At 35.4% G+C, this 17,857-nt stretch overlaps 1 protein-coding gene across 7 annotated transcripts in view; it reads left to right on the forward strand.

The window, feature by feature from the left end:
- Positions 1 to 17,658, forward strand: part of LOC149729855 (MAPK/MAK/MRK overlapping kinase-like) — a 31,766-nt gene extending 14,108 nt beyond the window's left edge. The window contains exons 1-14 of one of the 7 annotated variants that reach the window (XM_089885905.1): positions 4,153 to 4,306; positions 4,546 to 4,620; positions 4,847 to 4,933; positions 5,310 to 5,424; positions 5,991 to 6,080; positions 6,627 to 6,697; positions 8,472 to 8,550; positions 8,986 to 9,034; positions 9,757 to 9,935; positions 10,708 to 10,809; positions 11,413 to 11,589; positions 13,283 to 13,415; positions 14,725 to 15,027; positions 15,673 to 17,658. In XM_089885905.1, the coding sequence (XP_089742031.1) occupies positions 4,614 to 4,620; positions 4,847 to 4,933; positions 5,310 to 5,424; positions 5,991 to 6,080; positions 6,627 to 6,697; positions 8,472 to 8,550; positions 8,986 to 9,034; positions 9,757 to 9,935; positions 10,708 to 10,809; positions 11,413 to 11,589; positions 13,283 to 13,415; positions 14,725 to 15,027; positions 15,673 to 15,747 (1,467 nt within the window). In that variant the 5' untranslated portion in view covers positions 4,153 to 4,306; positions 4,546 to 4,613 and the 3' untranslated portion in view covers positions 15,748 to 17,658. Of the gene's footprint in view, positions 1 to 3,385; positions 3,782 to 4,152; positions 4,307 to 4,343; positions 4,621 to 4,846; positions 4,934 to 5,309; positions 5,425 to 5,990; positions 6,081 to 6,626; positions 6,698 to 8,471; positions 8,551 to 8,985; positions 9,035 to 9,756; positions 9,936 to 10,707; positions 10,810 to 11,412; positions 11,590 to 13,282; positions 13,416 to 13,615; positions 14,114 to 14,724; positions 15,028 to 15,672 lie in introns of those variants that run through there. The other 6 variants (XM_089885908.1, XM_089885907.1, XM_089885904.1 and 3 more) reach the window with 6 other exon arrangements.
- Positions 17,659 to 17,857: the final 199 nt, after the last annotated feature.

A 17,857-nucleotide genomic window follows, 5' to 3' on the forward strand; every position in this document is an offset into this window, starting at 1 on the left:
ATTAGGGTTGAAGACCACGTCAGATATAATTTGCTGTGTTATTATATATAGTAGGCTGGGACAAGATGAGACACCTTTAGCGCATTATATACAAATATCCTGATCGTATTTTGAACAATTAACAACGGGCTATGAAAGTCGTGAGGATACGGTTTTACAGTTCTTTTATGTTCTTTGTTTACTGCCAGGGCAAGAAGTAGAATGCAAGGTGTCCAATCTCCCCCACCTTACTATAATGAAGCCTTTCTTTATTTAACATACATTACTGAGGGGTAAGATGGGTATTGTTAGCCCATAGTTTATCCCTCATTTCCAATTGTTTTTTTTTAAATTCACAACGCTCTTTTAGAGCCATTTTAGTGATAATATAGTTATTTATTATTATTTTTTTACTTTAAAATGGGACAATAAACTAAAACATGGACCATCTTACCCCCACCTATTATATATAAATTCATTTTAGCCTTTGCCGGATATATATGACACGCATCAGGTATTGACTCCATGTGCCCCAAAACGCCTTCATGTTTTTGTAGTTTGTTTTTAAACACTCCTTTCGAATGACATTTAACTTTTATCTTATCGGGTACTTAATCATATATTTTATAAGTTAGAAAACTAAACTTTGTGGGGAGTTGTCCCTAAAGCGGGCAGATTCCATGCTTGATCAAGCATGGTGCTAGGAAACGATTCCGTGACGTCGACGCGGGCGTGGGTGCGGAAATGGGAACGGATATTATAAATCGAGACGGATATGTGTATATATAGGGTCTAGGGCTACGTGGGGTAAGTCACAGTTCGTGAGGGGTCGGCAGTTCAAAACATGTTTATGTAAAACTCCAAGAAGTATAAATCCGTAACGTCGTCACGTTTTTTGTTGTTTGTCCAAATTTTGTTTTATTTAAAGTAGATGTTTTAGTTTTTTTGTAATTCAAAGGGCAGTAGTATAAAAATACTAAATAAATGCAAGGTTTCTGTTTATAGACATAATGAAATATGCACGGCTACCATTAAGCTTTTTAAAGGCATAACACAAAACGTAAATCCATAAACGTTTTATATGTAGGGTGGGAGAAATGGGACACCTTTTATTAATTGTGTTTTTTTCTCGTCCTATTTGATAGTTAACAAAAAACATTCAAAGAAATAGAAAACCGTATCCTCACGACTTCCATAGACCGTTGTTAATTGTTTAAAACACGATCAGGATATTTGGATATTACGTGCTAAAGGTATCCCGTCTTCCCCAACCCTACTATAAGTCTGTCTGTTTTTTTTTCCTTTCTGCGCAACCCTTGTTCCAACACCATGCAGTATAAATCACAATTACGAACACACCGTATTTTTGCACGCTTTATTTGTGGTGAAAGCACAGTGCGTTTGAATTCCCACGATTCCTTATATAGGAAAGTTACGAATTTAGTCTTGAATCGTAAATTAGCTAAAAAATGCTACACGCCCGGCGTATTAGGGGTAACATATCTCGTTTACACTAGGACTTATTTAGCTTCTACATAAAGGGCTGTAACGTAAGCCTTTTTCGAGTTAATCACTTGTATTTACTATTTTTAAAAACTATTTTTGTATGGTCGCGGGTCACGCAGATTCGCGCCGCGCCCCCTGTGTGACGTCATAAACAATTGACCTTCTTAAGAAGTTTAAATTCTCGCCAAGCGTTCGACAGTTTATCTTGAAAAATCACATATCTGCCAAAATAGAAAAACCGCAAATTTACCATATTTTTAGGCACGGCACTCAGGTTATATGCTACCATGATAGAATGACATTTTTTGAATTATTCATAACCATCAGTTGTCTATAGCGACATCTAAACTAAAATTGTAAAGCTTTTTTCGCGATTGTACCAACCGTGTTAATAAAACGGCAGCACATTTTGTGCTAGGCGGTAAAATCAAACTGTACCGATTTTGCTAAAGAACTTATAGTAGGGTGGGGGAAGATGGGACACCTAAAGGACCTAATATCAAAATGTCCTGATTGTATTTTAACAAATTAACAACCGTATATGGTAGTCGTGAGGATGCAATTTTATAATTCATTGAATGTTATTTGTGTACTACCATTTGTAAAAACAAAAACAGAGTAAAAAGGTATCAGATCTGTCCCCACCCTATACTATATGATTTTTTTTTTTAATTTATTGTTATACTTGTATTTAAAAGAAAGGGCGTAGCGGTAGCAATATGTAAGTTAAGTTTTTGAGCAAATACAATTTAAATAGCCCGACAGACGCATTTATTTTAATAACTCGCCTTTGTTCGATGGCTATACGAACAATTGAAAGAAATAATTCCCTTTGTTGAAGGATAATGGCCGTCGTTTCAGCAATTCTGAATTATTCACGTTGTTAGTTTTGGCGCAGTAGGGCCTTGGCTATACAGCATAACCGCCCATTTTACAGTGGGATACGGCTTTATTTGATTTCAGTATTTCTTTACTGTTTACGGGACTGACCGATTGTGTAGCATCGATTGTGGCTCGGTATTTGTACTATTTGCGCTGACATTAAACAAGGCCTAAGAATCCAGGCGCGTCGGACATGTTTACTTTATGTTTCGGTGCTTTACTATGGGATGAAGCACACAGATGACGAGACGTTATTGCCGTGTAACCAGTTGTTAAATAACCGATATTAGTTTTATACTGACACTGATTCGGTAGCTGTTTGGGCCAAAAGAGGCTGGAAACTCGCGACTCGGCCCGCGTACGAGTGACTCGGGACAAGTGGGAGCTCTTGGAACACTCGTAACGAGTGTTTGCTTATGCGCGTCGGAAAAAGAAGCTGCCGCGCGCCCGTAATAACACAAGTATAGAAAGCGGCGAGGGCTGCGTAACCACAGTTACAATCGGCTAAACTGCACGTTCGCCATAAAGGTGACAATTTAGTCGACACAGAGAAGCCTTTGTGAGCGAGCGGCGCAGAACTCTTAACGCGCAGTCAATCTCAGAGGCTCGGTATGGAAGTGTTGATTATAAATAATAAATGTTTGATTTCGAAATACAGTTATAATGACGCAGTTCTGTAATATATGCGATAGAATGAAATGTATTTTTTTAGTAAGTTCATTTATATAGACGCAAGCACAGAAAATATTGGATAGATGAGCTAACCTTTTATTATTCTGCGAAAAACAAAGAAAATCAATAATATCCATACATAGCATATGGTCACAAGCTTTTGCTCTATTTTTTTGGAACAGAATTTTCCAAAATCTTTTCTAACTAGGATTAGGTTCTTAGTGTGTGGCAGTTTTTTAATGAGCCATGCAAACAATACATCTGGTCCTGCAGATCGTGTATTATACCTAAGCCAAATATGACTAAAGTACAGTTTTAATTTTGAAGATGTCGCAGTATGGTGTTTTGAGATTTTAAAACGCTTTTTACAAGTTCTGTTTTAGGAGTTTAGTGTACCAGTATGCTTTTGGCATATCTTTCTACAAGTAACTTCTGTTGAAATAGTGACTTTAACGTCCGTGAATATAACACGGCGGATTCATTAAGTTAGCACTGCTATATTTATTGGATATACAGAACTTTTCGGATTACGTGATCACTGAAGGACAGAGCTAGTGATCATCAATGAAGCTATCTAGCGTGCTGCCTAATAAAAGTCAGCACACCAAGCCCAAACTGCCTATGGGTTCTTTATATAAGGACCTGCTGGCTTATGGAAAGAAGCTTCCCGCTCCAATACACCATCACCAACACACAAGTGGAAGTTATGACTTCGTTTTCAGCAACACCTTGCGAGCCCACGGTATATTATTATTGTGTCTGTTTTATAGCGATTTATAAATAATTCCAGGTTCTTTTTGGCAGTCGTAAACTTCATTTACAAGCAGAATAATGTGCCCATCCCATTCCACTCCTTTAGTTTGTTCAGTTTGTAGCGAGCACTTAGCAACCGTTCAGTTTACCCGATTCTGAGGTTAAACCAGGTTTACAATCGCCAGATGAAAGCGCAAGGCCAAAGAACAGATTTATGCGCATATAATGTAGGCTTACTCCAATATCGTAAATCACTACGGCAGATGATTGAACCGGGTAAAACATTTACAGTCTCAAACTTCACATTCGTTTGCAGACTAGCATTAGAACTTAATTTTAAGACGCACGGGCGGCGATAAAGAGCTTACGCTGCACCGACAACCATGGTAACCCGATGCTGTTTCTGCAAAATCCCGAGGTTTTTGTATAGGAGTCAAATGTACACTAAAGTATTCTTGACGAGATCCCACTTGCGGTTTTGGTATCCGATGCGCCCTACTGGCTTTTACTTATGGTAAAATCGAAAATCGCATTTCTAGAATTTGTTTAAATACTGTTTTAGTGCGTGTAATATTATCATGCAATTCTCATATTGTTTCGATACGTATGTTCTTTGTAAGTGCGAAACAGCTAAAGTCACGCTTGTTTTTTGAAAGTTAGACTGGGCTAGTTGGTACTTAATCGATTGGCAACTGTCAAAACAGCTTTCCCAAACAACTGGATTACTAAAAACAACAACTTATATGTGAATAGGTGTTTGACCAGTCGCCATGACAGTAGCTGCAACAATTTGTCCAAGAAAAACAGCTTGAATATTTATTATGCATAGTAAGTAGACGGGAATTTAATCTTGTCAACCGAGTTTTCTCGTGAGGATAGTTTATAGTGTGGACAAACATCTGAATTTTGACCTGGATAAATTTGGTCATAATTAAATATTGTTATCTAAATCTGCTTGTCTAGTTCATACATAAAAATATAAAGTACGGGTCTTTAAAATATTTGTATGTGACTTAATAACTAAATAAAGTTACTTTATATGTTTTATTACCAGAAAGAACGAAGAGTCAATCAAACTTAACCATGGATAGTGGTATGCAGGGAAGGCTTAGATTGGACACATTATCTCCATTCAGCCCTGGTTAGAATATATCAGCTAAGCTGCATTGAGTTATATGCAGATACTTGTATATGCATATTGTTGTGTGCAGTCATTTTAGAGAGGATAACATGCATAGGTCTTATATTGTAGTGAGAGAGATTTTTAAACAGTTTAGAATTAGGTGTCTGGTATTGCTGTATGATAGATTTTGTGGGTATTTTTCCCACGGCGTCATAGCAAAAAATGAGACTTCAAAATGAGTTCTGTTAGTAGTTAGTGGTAAGGGTAGAAAGTAGGGTGTAGATTTTTTATTAGCACTGTGTAATACCTGCTTGAGTTTGGCTATGGCCCAAATGTTTATTAAACTTTTGGTGCTAAAATAATAAAATATTCAACATGACTTTTTCATTTGCAGAATATCGGATTTTGGGGAAGAAGGGAGAAGGCACATTTTCCGAAGTGCTGAAATGCCAGCATGTGAAAGATGGCACTTATTATGCATGCAAGAAAATGAAACAACATTACGATGGGTAATTTTTAGTTGTTTCGTTATAAAGTTGAAACAACATTACGATGGGTAATTTTTAGTTGTTTCGTTATAAGTTTTTGGGGAGGGTAACTGAGGCTAAATCGTACTTATAAAATCTTTACTCAAAAGTACTCGTGATACGAATTGATTTATAAACTGATTTTCAACTAATAAAAAATATATAGAACTGTCTTAAAAATTATAAAAATTGACTATGTGGTTAATAAAGTTGGCATTTGCTTTGTAAAGCAGCAAAAATGCCACTAAAGGACTGAAATATGTATTACCATATACTAGACCAATGGTTCCTAAACTAGGGTCCGTACATCAGTTTTTAGAAGCTTACCATATCTAATAGTTTTTGCTTTTCCTTTCATTGATGTGGTTTTTAAATTTTTCCTATAGCATTCTTAGATTGGTCGTAAAATGTCAAAATAATTGCAAAGGGTCCACCAGGCCAAATTTTTGGAAAAGCTGGGAATCGCTGTACTAGACCTTTTTAGACAAAAGCTCAGATTCCAAGCATAATACGCATACATACGACACATAACTTATGTTTAACCGCAGGGTTGATCAAGTAAACAACTTGAGGGAAATCCAAGCAATGCGTCGTCTTAACCCTCATGCAAACATCATTGGACTCCATGAAATTATTTAGTAAGTTTTTTTACAAAAAGAAGACTCAAATTTAACTAAAAATAATGTTAATAAAAAATGTTATATATACATTTATATATATATATTATGTAATATACATTAAATGTATATATATATACATTTTTTTGTTTTTTTTTGTCGCTTATTTTTGCACACAAATGTAAAATTATCATTGATATAAAACAAAACATTTAGTACTAAGCTTCATATGTCTCGCAATCTGTTTGGATTTCGTAAAATTTGCGATTGCTTTTTATTTTAGCATATGCAGAATACCTTTTACCCCAATAGCATATCACTTCACTGCACTTTGCAAAGCAATGTCTTCCAAAATGTTGCCTAAACCACTATAATAAAATATTAATGCAGCAATTTCTTGCTGCAAACAATATAGGCAAACAATTTTTAAAACTGCTGAAATTAAAATTTTTTAAATAGTATACCCTTTATTGAAAAGGCCTTTTATATATACTTTATTATTTTTTTTTTGTTTTTTTTTTGCGAAAATAGAAAAGTTTTTGTAACTGGTATTTTTTCCAATTTTAGTGACAAGAAAACTGGAACAGTTGCTCTTATATGCGAGCTAATGGATATGAACATATATGAATTAATAAGAGGTATGCATGTTGGTACATTTACCCAAATATAACCCATACCCTACAGAAACATATCGAAAAAAATAATTTTAGAATTTACTGTCTCATTCTGTTTTGTTTGATCAGACATACAAATACGGTTGTATTTTGTGGAATTTTTGGTATTAAGGTCTATGTAGTGTTTTACAACATAGCAAAGTGTGGATTACATTATCAATGTTATATTTACATATATATTATTAACATATTATATTATAAATGTTTTTGCAAGCGGTAAACTTATAACGCATCAGTGTCTGTGTTTTTTTTGACTTAATAAGTGTGCACTATCCAAATATTTTGCTCTTTTTACAACGATTAGTTACAGTTTGTCCCTGTTAAGGTATTTTTTACAAGAACCAGGGACGACTTTTTTAATTTTTTTTCCAACTTTTTTAGTTGGTGTTTTTTAGTTTTCGTCGTCCGACCAAGTTTCTGTGCATTACTTATTACAAAAATTAGTTGGTCAAAATTTACCGAATAAAATTTTAGTTGGGCGCCTAAAAAAGCAAAATCGCGACCACGCCGACCAGTTTAGGCCATAAATGAGAATGCCATTCCAGCTGTTGTAGACTTCTGCGGTCAAATTTGTGGTGCGTAAATACCATCACAGGCCTGTCTGCTGTTAAAAGCTTATTCAGCAAGCGTAAATATTTTAACCCAATAATCTCTGCCAAAAACTTCCACTTGAATTTACCGCGTGATGTATTTGCTTAAAGATGGATTTTTATAAGTTAAGCTATGTCTTTTAACAAGCACTAATACTGCCCTGATGTGGATAAATGAGCTATGTCTGAAACTGAGGGTAATAGGCCAACTCTGGCCTAAATAAAAGGATGTAGTTGTCAGACCTCACCCACATAAAACGTTTTACTCTGATTATAAAAAAATCGTATTTTTTACTTTTTTTTTCAATTTTTGGTATGCTTGTAAAAGGTACACTGTACCAGTACTAGTTTTTACAAGCACTGACATACATATAATTTTTTATAAAGATATCTTAAAAACATGTTAAAAGAGACTAATATTGCTATTCATTTAGAAAAGTTTTTTTTTTCACATTTGGTACAGCATGAATTCTACTAGGTTTCTGTTTTCTGAATATTTGGTAGCGCTTGAGTGCTATATAAAAATATAAGTGTTAGACCAGAGGCAGAGTCATGGAAAATATCGCAATTATATAAAAGAAGCTGAAAGCTGTGCTTTTTTTAACGTTTATTAATGTTGTATTCCTTTTAAGTTAAATTCAATATGTAGGCTATAGATTTTGATCCCTTTTGGTTGCCAAGCAGTTAAATTTGCTGGGAAATTTTCATTGTGGTCTGTTAAGATTGTTAAATAGCACTCAATGGATTAGTTCGGCTTATGCCATCTCTACATAAAGGCCAGTCGTTTCTTCACTAAGTTTTCAATTGCTATTGTCTCAAGCCTTGCCCTATTGAGTCAGAACGTCGTGTTTTGTTTTCGACCATACACATGGTGACATTGTCAGCCCGCTTTTGAAAGCTTTGTCCTGCACCAGTAGAATACCGCCTTTTACACGGAGCCCTGTAACCTGAGCCCTTTGCCCTGATATGTAGCTTTGCTTTACGTAGTGTAGAATATCTCCACAAACTAATATTCCAATTTCTTCACAACGATTCGCGACATATGCCTTTCAAACTTTACCCAAGAACTTGTTTACTGAGAAATAACATTACCTTGTTCAGTGTGGAGAATTTCGAAGGTTTATTTTTATAAACTTTTTTATTTTTAGGACGTCGTCATTATGTGCCTGAACCAAAAGTTAAAAGCTACATGTATCAGCTGCTCAAGTCATTGGATCATATGCACAGGTAGCATTTTAATGCAAATAGGGCTGTTTTTGCCTCAAAACATCCTCAGTACAAATAAATTGGTTTAAATCTTAATTTTATACATAGGGAAGATGGGACACATTTAACATATTATATCTAAGTATTCTAATCAAGTAATACCGGTCTATGGTAGTCGTGAGTATACAATTTTATAGTTCTATGAAAGTTCTTTGTTTACTACCAAATGGGACGAGAAAATAGAATGAAAAGGTGTTCCATCTTCCCCCCTCCACTTTTTAACTGTAAGCGTGTTTTAACAACTGTTGTTTTGTTGCCATATCCTGTCTTTCCGTTTAAACATTCCTAATCTTCGCTACTGTAATTGAATGGACAAATAAAAGTTATTGTACTTTGTAACTTACCAGCGTTACCACCCTGCCCGTGTAATGTTAACTGGCAGATTATTATTTACAGATGTGGAATCTTTCACCGAGACGTAAAACCGGAAAACATTCTAATTAAGGTACCTGTTTAAACTTGTTTTTATATGACCCATTGCACTGCTATGGGTTAGGAGAAGCTGGATTTCCATTTTGTAATTTGTAAAATCATGTTAGTTATATTGTTATGTAAAGAATTGTATGGTATTGTGATTTGAATTGAATTATTTAAATTTCCGGAATCAATATATAAATTACTTTGAATAAAAATTTCTGTTTTTTTTAGGAGGTAATAAACAGATTTTTAAAATAGAAAATTCAGTTTAAAACTGTTTAAAAAAGTCTTAAGCAAAATTGTTTTAGTTACTTTTTAAAAATAATTCAGCCTTTTTTTACCTTTTCATTTTTAAAAAGCTGGCTTTAATTTTCTCAAGCCCAAAACCACACTGTTGGTTACTTAGGTTAGTTTAGAACAATTTAAAAGAATCTTAAACAAGTTGATTTTGGTTATTGTTTAAAAATACTATTCTATGTTGGTGAAATTCTACAACATTGGTTGTCCAAATTATCAGCCATACATGAAAAAATGAAAAAATTTCCTTTCCAAAAATAATCACCCAATAAGAAAAACATACTTGATAACTCGTAAGCTGGCACGAGGTGTATGAAACAGAACACCCGTGTTATAATGACTGTCTTTTTCTGGCCACACGAGGGTAAAGTAAGTCACATTCATTTGAACATACATATAAACTTTCAACATGGTAAATAATTTGTCTTAAAATTTGTTCATTTTTTTAAACAGGATGATGTTTTGAAACTGGCTGACTTCGGATCGTGTAGAAGTGTCTACAGCAAGCAGCCATACACGGAATACATAAGCACGAGGTGGTACCGTGCCCCTGAGTGCTTGCTTACTGATGGGTATTACACGTACCGTATGGACCTATGGAGTGTAGGGTGTGTGCTGTTCGAAGTTATGAGGTAAGGTCAAATTATTTTATGTAAAAAAAATTTTGAACTGTGATTATAACATATATAATATATATGTATAATTATATCTAAATACTTTTTTTTAAATATTTCGAGATAATTTTTTGTAGGTATGAAAATCTAACTTTTAAATTTGTGTGATTGTTGTTGGACAGGCTTTTGTTAGTGGGTTAATTTTTATACTTTTTGATCATTTTAATCATAATATGTATTGCCACTAGTTTAAGCAAGATCTAAAAGACTTATCTTACAGCACATTATTAACTATCTATTATCAGGATAAGGCTTACTATTCAGTATCTTATATATCCAAAGTTGCCAAACCAGGGGTGGCAGGGTATTGTGACTTTTTTTAGAATTTTTTGCAATGTATTAATTAGTTAACAGTGTAACCTAAATTGTTTAATAGAAATGAGTCTCCTGACTTTCTTGCATTTTAAATACTTAAGATGGCTGTACACAGTATCCAGAATTCATCCTTATGTTTGTTTTGTCCGGATTTCGCTGCCGCATGCGGAACTCGGTAATGGGTTTGCATACGGCTTCGCAAGCAAATTCGCATGCCGGATACTGTGTATAGCCACTTTTAGGCACATATACCTCTGGCTAAATCTATAGTGTAACTAGTTTAAATGTGCCTAAAATTAAAAACAATTCTGGGGGTCAAAATGAACACTACTGCCTGTACTCTCAAATTCTTAATATATTTCTTCTAAAGCTTGAGCAATCTTTTTAAATTTATATTTAATTTTTTTCTCTACAGCTTACACCCTTTATTCCCTGGTGCGAATGAGGTTGACCAGATATCTAAGATACATGATGTACTTGGTACCCCTGATGCTTCTATCCTTAATAAAATGAAACAGTGAGTGTCTAGCTTTAAATAGACCTAATTTCATATGTCTAAAGCACCCAATCTTAGAGTGGCTTTGAAGAACTGGCAAGGGGACTGCAGAGAGTTATTTTTAGCCAGTTTTCTTTTTATAGATTATTAATAAATTAATTTGAGTTTTTTTTGCTTAGGCAAAAGTATAAGTCCCAAGAAAGTGCAAATTAATATTAAGAAAAGATTATTTTTTGTCAACAACAAAAATAGTTGTATAAATTAAATGTATTCATTGTGATATATTACATGAATCGAGCCCTGATATAATATCTTGCTCCAGCCTGTTCCAGTGGTAAATTATGTGTTTTTTAAATTGTAAATACGGATGAAAAAATAAAATAAAAAATATCCTTTCAAAATAATCACCAAAACAGAACCGATGTTGTAGTTCTGCCACTCAAGGGTAAATAAGATACATTTATTCATTCATACAAGTTATATTCAATTTTTCTTCTGCCCTGCCGCCTGCTAAAGTTTAACATTTTCCTAACACACCATTTTCAAAAAATTGTAAAAAAAAATTTTCACATTAAAAAAAAAATTACAAATATTTTAACATTTTAAAAATATTTCATTTTTTAGTCGAAATCGAGGAATCAACTTTGACTTTCCTCAAAAGAAAGGAACCGGGATTGAAAAACTGCTTCCCCACGCCTCACAACAATGTATTGAACTTATATACAAGATGTGTACGTATGACCCTGATGAAAGGATAACTGCAAAGCAAGCATTACGACACCCCTACTTTAGAGATATACGGTAACTTATGTGTTTAATTAAAGCATTCTATTCTTTTTTTTGTGGGTAAGGCCCTGCTTTAGGTCCTAGGATTTATGCCAGGATAGGACCACTACCCAAACACTCAGGGTGCTACCACATGGACCTTGCTAGTTTTTAGAGCCTGACGCTTCCTTGAAGGTAGCTGACAAGGGCTTTAATGGTAATGGATGGGAGATCTTCCTAATAGTTGGTTTTAGACAAAAATAGACACTTTTTTGTCATATTAAATTGTATATGTTTACCTACGAAATATTTCTACTTTTTTCTTTATAAGAAAAAAATACAAGTTTTCATAATTATCTACATATCGGACTTTAAAGTGCCAGACTGTTATTTCTGCTTCCAACTGGTCCTTCCCCATCTTATTAGTTTAAAATTCAACACGTAAACAATTCAGTCATAATTTACCCAGCTGCTGTATTTAAACATAATGTGCGCCGTGCACGCTTATAAAACGGAAAACTGGGCGTTTTTTGGTCGTTTTTCATTTGGGGAATCACGCTTTCGTGTCCTATTTCCTCAAGGGTACTCAAGACTTGCGTGGGGCTCTTAGCTTTATATATTCAAGTCTACAGGTGTTGATTCAGGCTTCCCATGATTAATAGACAGATGGTGTAGCCACGTTAGTTCAGATGCCAGCTGAGGTGGATTATAATACATGGCCCTAATATAAGACAACTAGCATTCAACATTTCAGGCAGTTTAGTATTAAGTTTTGTTTTGCGCAGTGGGGTGAATTTTTAGTTTTAGGCAATTTTTTAGCCTGTTTAGGTGTCTGCTTTTCAATGGTTTAATTTTCAAGCGATAAATTTTAAACAATGATCACCTAATATATAAAAATGTATTTTTCGGCTTGTTTTAAATAATATGTTATTTTTAGCTTTTTTCGGTAAAAAAAACTTTATTTAAAAAACGATTCTTCAAGTGCGTTGGGTATGCTTGCTTGCTACGTACTAAGGTTTTAGCTTTTAGGTAGTTTTGAAATTTTAAATTCATTTGTATATAAAAAACCTAGAAAAAAAAATCCTAAATATGTTTGTAAAATTTTCATAAAAAAATATTAAAAACATGGTTTTACGTAGTCCTGTAATTTTAAATCGATGTGTTTATAAAAATTTTAAAAGAATTAAAAAAAAATTACCTAAAAATATTTTGTAAAATTTTCATAGCAGATATTTTAACTTGTCCTGTTTTACTGTAATGGACGATAAAGTTATGCTGATGATTCCAACTGTGTGGCTGCCTCAAGAAATTGATGGAATTAATATGTAAGGTTTAATAAAGCTACCAGTTAATATTAACAACTCTAAAAAGCAACACTCCAATTTTGAGTGGCGTGGTGGTTTTACGCTATACGGGACTTTTTTCGATTCATTTTTGAAAATGTTATATTTTTTAATTTATTCAATAGCCTATGGAGGATACATTTTGTTTCATATTGAAAATTTTTAACTATTGTATACATTACTTGGCGTGATATTTAGAAGAGATAGAGTTTGGCCCATTCCCCCTATGAAAAATATATTTATACACATTTTGATACACAAAATTTCTAAAACTAAAACCGTTTAACTTTTCAGAGGGGCCAAGAAAATTATATTATCAGAAATTTTGCGTTAAAAAGTTTACCCCTAAACCTAGGCACATATAAAACTAAACCTCAACTTTCCAGGGAGGCAGAAAAGCGAGCACAAGAAGCTCAACAAATGTCACGATATAACGAAGCTGGTTCAGTTAAAGGAGGACCTGGGTCTAATGCTGGTGATGTTCCTGTCTGGAAACAAAACCAAATACAAAAGAAAAGGGTATGTGTATATTATTTTTTACAGTTTTATGGAAAATTCCAAAACAATTAGTCAGCTTTGTGCTGTTTTTAAAGATTTTTGTGAAAATTTTTTTTGTAAAATTAAAAAAAAATGGATTTATGTTTTATAGTGTTTTGGCAACACAAGACAATTTCCTAGTTTTATCAGATTATTTTTGGTCAAATATGTTGTTCATTTAGCAGAGAATTAGTGCAACAGAAAGACTGTACAAGCCACTCCAAGATTCTAGTAGCTTTATAGAAAAATCCTCGAAAAGCAAACAAGAAGAAATCTGGCAGAACAGGAGAAATGCTTCCAAACAAAAACGGGTTCATTTTTCTGCTGTAGTTAAACGGCAGAGCAAAGTATCAATATGCAAGGCGGTGGCTGGAACTTTTGACTCAGACCAGGACCTTACCAAGTTAGGCAAAAAAGAAAGCAAAATGAAATGGAAAAATAAAGCTGTTAGTGAAGTGGCACCGCAGAAAAAGTTATCTAATACAAAAGGTTTTAGCAATTTGAGCAAAAGTACAGTGCAGAAAAAAGGGGCGTCTAAAAAAGAGGTATCGCCTAAAAAGTCAGGAGAAGTTGTTAAGAAAAAATCTTCAACTGTAGTTAAAAAGCAGAAAGAAAAACTTAGAAAACCAATGTTTCCAGAAATAACACCTTGCAGGAAAGAGATTACTGTTTTAAATCAGGTAGGCAGTTTCTATTCTGTAAGGGTAAGGTCTTATGACATGTATTCCATGCTACAATTGTGGGTGTATTTGTCCTTGGGCAAGACACTTAGCGTTAATTGCTCCAACCCAGTGGTCACTAATGGGTTGTCCAAGGCTTTCAGACGTACATAAAAAAATCATAATTTGTGTTTAAACGTATGAATAAAGTTTACTGTTTTGAATATCATAGAATAAAATATTTTACAGTCAAGATGCTGCAATTGTTAAGAGTTAGAGTAGTTATAAAAAAACATACAAACGTTTTCATAACATTTCTTTCAACCTAATAAACGTATGTGTCCTTTGGCAAGACGCTTAACCGTAATTGTTCCAACCCAGTGGTCACTAATAGGTTGTCCAAATTATCAGCCACACATAAAAAAATAAAAATATCCCCCAAAAATATTCACCCACAAAGTAACATACTTAGTAACGCGTGAGCTGGCACGAGGTGTATGAAGTTACATTCATTCCTTTATTGCACTTTATACGTTTTAGCCTTACGGTTTCCATACCCCTTTAAAAACCGCTATCATATACGTTATCTGTATAAAAGAAACCTAATAAAACAAATGTCGTCGTTGTTACAGAGGCGGCAACGTCGTCTGGTCGAGCAACACCAGACGCACCATCAAACGTTAGGCGGCATTGGAGTACACGGTAACTCAACCACCAACGCTCAAGGTGCCCTGCCCCAACTCGTGCCAGTAAACGGGACCGCCCTCCACGGAAATTCGACATTCGGCGGGAATTCGAAGCCCGTTTTCCCGTCAACTACGCTCCCGAAAGTCCATCTTCCGCACCACCATCAGCCTACAACTAACAGTTTGCTACCAGGAATCCTGAAGGCGAATATGATGCAGCCAAAAGCCTTACACAAGCCGAAAATAAAGGTAAGAACAATTACCCACAAAGTTACTTACGTGGTAACTCGTAAGCTGGCACGAGGTGTATAAAACAACCGTGTTATAACGACTGTCGTTTTCCGGCCACTCGAGGATAAACAAGTTACATTCATTCAGTTGTTGTAGCCCACCTTTTTCTTTTCTAAATGGTTTGCTTCTTTTCAACCCAATTTTTGGGTGTCTAAATTGCAAGTTTCATTCATTCATTCATACCAAGACGTCTTTAAACGTCGTCAGCAGAATTTTGTTTTTAAAGAATCGTCACTTACTGGTATTTGTACGACACAAATAGTGGTACATGAATACCGGTATATGCGACTCCGCACTTTTACCATGATTTATTGTAAGCAAACAACAGACGGTGACCAATTATTTGCACTTTGTAACCAAATATTACGGCTTAAAATAACTCGCAAAATTTCATATGCAATTTAGAGGTACGTTGAGTAAAACATACGTCACTACTATGTCATATCTGTTTACGTCAGTGTTACGTCATATTTAACTACGTAATTATCACGTCATACTAACCTATATTTCATATTTTTCTAGTATTTTTCAAGTTTATTTTGTGTACGTCATTCTGACGTCATATTTGTTTACGTCATTCTAACGTCATATTTTCCTTTTCAGCCCTCGGAGCCAACCAAGTCGATGTACGGTCATTATCAACTGCCGTCTATAAACCGTCACATTTACCACCACTAGCGGCGCTAAGTGGTCATCAAGAACTTTCGCAGCGTTTTCATTTTCCTTTCCTTTCGCCGACGAATACGTCACGAATGACGTCACGATTTGCACACACCCACACATGACGTCAGAGCCCCCCACGCACTGTGTCTTCTTTCCTCCCCGCGCGGGTTAGTCACGCCCGAGCGGTTTTATTACGTCATTCGACGCATGACTGCACCCGGCCAAACAAGGCCCTGGAAAAAAATGTTTTCTTCGGGACCGGAAGCCCCGACTTCCCGCCGCCAAAAGCCGAACTACGTCGATCGAAATCTCACATACATCACTGTGCAAGTTAAACGTGTCTTTCTTTTAGTTATCACACTATTTCCTTGTGTCCCACAGAGTTCCAGGCCATTTTCGCGGCCTATAACGCTATCAGTCCCTCAAAAAACGCCCTAAACAAAATATCAACCCCTGACGCCTGTGGCCTCGTATGCGGTTCCAGTCTGTTATTAAACCAGCAACAGAAATCCACTTAATGCGTTCCAAGTGCCGATAAGTGCGTTGCCGGGCCTTTGCGTTCACATCTGCTTCTGTAACGTCAACGCCGGAAGCAGCGAAGCATCGGCGACCAGTATGATAATATAGAGCCAATTAAAACAAGTACACTCGTTGTCCTATCTTGTCCTTTCCTCTAACCCATTAAGCGCGCTATATGGTAACATCGGCAATGGGCTCTTCTAAGTGTCATAATCAGATTGATTAATCCAATTGAGTGTGTACAGAACACGCTACTCCAGGCTGCGAATCAAACGGTAAACAACACGTACCCATAGAGCCAATATAAAACGTGCTATTCACACTGTACAAGGATTTAAATTTCTGCACGAAAGTTCCACAAAAAAGAGTAATTTAAAGACGTATTCGAACAAAGGTTAATAAAATACATAGTAAGCATTTCACAAAAGATATATAGTATGGTAGGGGGAGATGGGACACATTTTTATTCTATTTCTCGTCCGTTTTGGTAGTAAACAAAGAACATTCGAAAAATGATACAACCGTATCCTTACAACTCCAATAGACGGTTGATTGTTTAAAACCCGATAAGAATATTTGGATATTATGTCCTAATGTGTCCCATCTTCCCCCACCCTACTATAATCGTTTTTCTACCCATTCTATATGGGTGAGGTCAATTGATTTTGATACACTGTAGCAAAACATACACAAACATTCCAACGACTTGGAACCGCGTTCCATCGTACTCTGCCCGACATGTAACACGCCCTTTCTATTTGCCTTGCTTAAAACAACCAACTCCGGCGCTTTCTCCGTCGCTAAGCAACCGCGCGTGTTATAATCGAGGATTATGACGTCGTAACGGAAGATCGATCGAGTAGGAGCAGACTTCGTTTCACGATTTTAACATTTTGATACTTGGTCTTCGCAAAACCAACATAAAACCCGGCAGACGAAGGACCGTCACGTATAGGCAAAAAATCTGTATTCAAACCAGCACTTTAGGCCTGACCGCGCTGTCAGACGTATTCCATTAATCCAACAGCATAACTCGCAAGTTGCCGAGTTATTGTATATTCTGATACCGTCCGCTTCGAATAACGTTTACCTTTCAATTAGCCCTGTTTTCCGTAAACCAAATTTCCGCATAAAGCACGACGAACAAACGGGTACTGTTACTTAGCGTTATAAAATTTTATATATTGATGTTATAGTCACTTTTTTGTGACTTTTTCCTTTCTATAGTAAACATTCTGACCAGTTTTGCGTCATTTTTAACTGAGACAATCTTTTCCACACCTTTTTGTCAGATTCATTTTTTCGTTGTTTTTATTTTGCCCGTAGTCAAACGCTTTTACTATCGTTGTTACTGTTAATACGGTTATCGCTGAGAAAAACGTATAAAATGTTCTAAGCGTTTTAAAAGTGTGGCCTAAAAGGTGGGTGCCCAATAGCGCCACCTACCGCAGTGTATCAGAATCTAGATAAGCCGCTAGCAGCAGAAGAGAGCCTACTCATTTATGATTTGGAGTTTTTATATAGAAAATGGAAGTAGCGATATTGCCAAAATAGAAACAGAAAACAGCTTAACAGTAATATATGCAGGTATTTAAAACACTATGAA

The sequence above is a fragment of the Ciona robusta genome, chromosome 10 (assembly GCF_009617815.1).
Source record: "Ciona robusta chromosome 10, ASM961781v2".
NCBI lineage: Eukaryota > Metazoa > Chordata > Ascidiacea > Phlebobranchia > Cionidae > Ciona > Ciona robusta.